The sequence below is a fragment of the Mastomys coucha genome, unplaced genomic scaffold, assembly GCF_008632895.1.
Source record: "Mastomys coucha isolate ucsf_1 unplaced genomic scaffold, UCSF_Mcou_1 pScaffold5, whole genome shotgun sequence".
NCBI lineage: Eukaryota > Metazoa > Chordata > Mammalia > Rodentia > Muridae > Mastomys > Mastomys coucha.
Window position 1 is genome coordinate 82,430,227 of NW_022196911.1, and position 2,114 is coordinate 82,432,340.

The window sequence follows — 2,114 nt, forward strand, 5'->3', positions numbered from 1 at the left end:
ATAACTTTAAAAACTGTCTCTTCCACAGCTGGAGAAAAGGATTAGTGGTTAAGAGCACATACTTCTCTTCCAGAGGATCTGGGCTCAATTCCCAGAACCTAGATGGTGGGTCCCAATTTCAGTTTTGGGGTCTGACACTGTCTTTTGCACTCCACAGGTGCCAGGTACATAAGTTATATGCATCATATAAGCAGGAAAAATATTCATACACATAAACACACAGATAGCCCAATCTTTAAAAAAACCCTGCTTCTTCTAAGTTATGGTACCAACTGCTACTTTAATGAGTTAAGAATATTTTTATTTTATTTATTTTGCTTGTTTTTTGAGACAGGGTTTCCCTGTATAGCCCTGGCTGTCCTTGAACTCAGAGATCCACCTGCCTCTGGCTGTTGGGTGCTCGGACTAAAGGCAGAATTAAGAATTTTTAAAAAGTTATTTACTTATTTGTATGTGGTCATGTCTATAGCCCATGTCTATGTATGCTTTCATGTATGTCTGTGCCTATGTATTCCCTGCTGTGGGGGTCAGAGTACAACATATGAGTGCTTATCTCCTACCATGTGGGTTCCAGGAACTAAACTTGAGATGGGAGGCCAGGCAGGTTTACTCAGTGAACCATCTCATGAGCCCCTGACAGAAGATTTGTATGTGCTCTTTCATGTGCTTTTATTTTCTAAGAAACTGCCAGGAAAAGAAAACTTAAGGGAATATAAACTTTATGAACTAAAGAGCTAAACAAATGTAATTGTAATTGTAAGTGAATTTAAATAAAAACAAAAATCTAATTAAAATACAATACATCTGCCACTGAAATGCTGCCCTAAAAAAATAGTTCCTAAAGAAAATTAAGTAAAATACCAGGATAATGACTAGGACAACTAAAGACACGATCACTATACAACCACAGTCTGAAATCAACAACATGGAAGCTTAGGTTACACAGAGAAAGGGTAGACCTATTCACCAACAATGCTGAAAACAAAATACATTTTCTAAGAACATACACTGTTTAATCTATAGTAAAATACATGACTACGTTTCTTTTTCTTAAATGTTGTTGTTCAAGCAGAGTCTAGTCTGGCTCTTGGGAAATCACAATCCTTCTGTCTCAGCTTCTAAAGTACTGAGATCACTATGCCACCATGTCCAGCTCTGTAACTACTTAATAAATGAGTCTTTTGACTTAGAAGTTTGCAGCAAGTAGCTTCCCAAATCTTTACTGGGTAGGCCTTTGTGGAACAATTGTAGAAGGTTTGACACAGTATCAAGATGGCAATGTTAGTTTTAGGCAAATATGAAAATGCAGATCTTACCCACATGCAGGCTTCAATTCTAACTTTTGAGATGATACTCCACAAAGAAATGGCTCCTTCAGTGCCTTCTTCATTTGGGCAGATAATCTGATCAGGATAGGGTGGCTCAGGGAAATTAACCGAATTGCATTCATAAGCAGCTAATGTAACTGAAGCTATATGTGGGCCCTAGAAAACAAATGGAAGAAACCTCTAATGAGAAATTGCAACGCAAAAGGACTTTGATCACTTCATCTCAACACCACACTAATTACTAATGTAATAAACTATACAAAGTGCTGCTTTCAGAGAACAAGATGCAACACGAACGCACATTTTAAGATGCAGTTAGCAATCTGATAAAACAATCTTTCCCAGGACTGCTTTAGGCAATCTATCTAATTTTTTGCTTGATCTTCATATTGTGTATTCAGAAGTATGTGTCAGAATGTTACCCCTGTAATAAAACTTTTTTTTAGGTGTAATTTGAGATTATCACTTACCTTTTCCGCTGAATTACTAAAAAAAGATGAGACCGTATAACCACTTATCAATGTATTTTACTTTTAAACATTTTTTCTTTTTTTTTTTTTTTTTGGTTTTTCGAGACAGGATTTCTCTGTATAGTCCTGGCTGTCCTGGAACTCACTCTGTAGACCAGGCTGGCCTCGAACTCAGAAATCCACCTGCCTCTGCCTCCCAAGTGCTGGGATTAAAGGCGTGCGCCACCACCGCCCGGCTTAAACATTTTTTTCTTATAGCAACTTTTGTGATATTTTGCAATATTACAATTTTTTTTTTTTTTTTTTTTTTTTTTTT

General features: G+C 36.8%; 1 protein-coding gene across 1 annotated transcript in view; it reads right to left on the reverse strand.

Annotated features, from left to right (window-relative positions):
- Window positions 1-2,114, reverse strand: part of Vmp1 (vacuole membrane protein 1) — a 94,484-nt gene that overhangs the window by 51,063 nt on the left and 41,307 nt on the right. Inside the window, exon 6 of the mRNA XM_031355016.1 lies at window positions 1,317-1,484. Within this exon, the coding sequence (XP_031210876.1) occupies window positions 1,317-1,484 (168 nt within the window). The remainder of the gene's footprint in view (window positions 1-1,316; window positions 1,485-2,114) is intronic.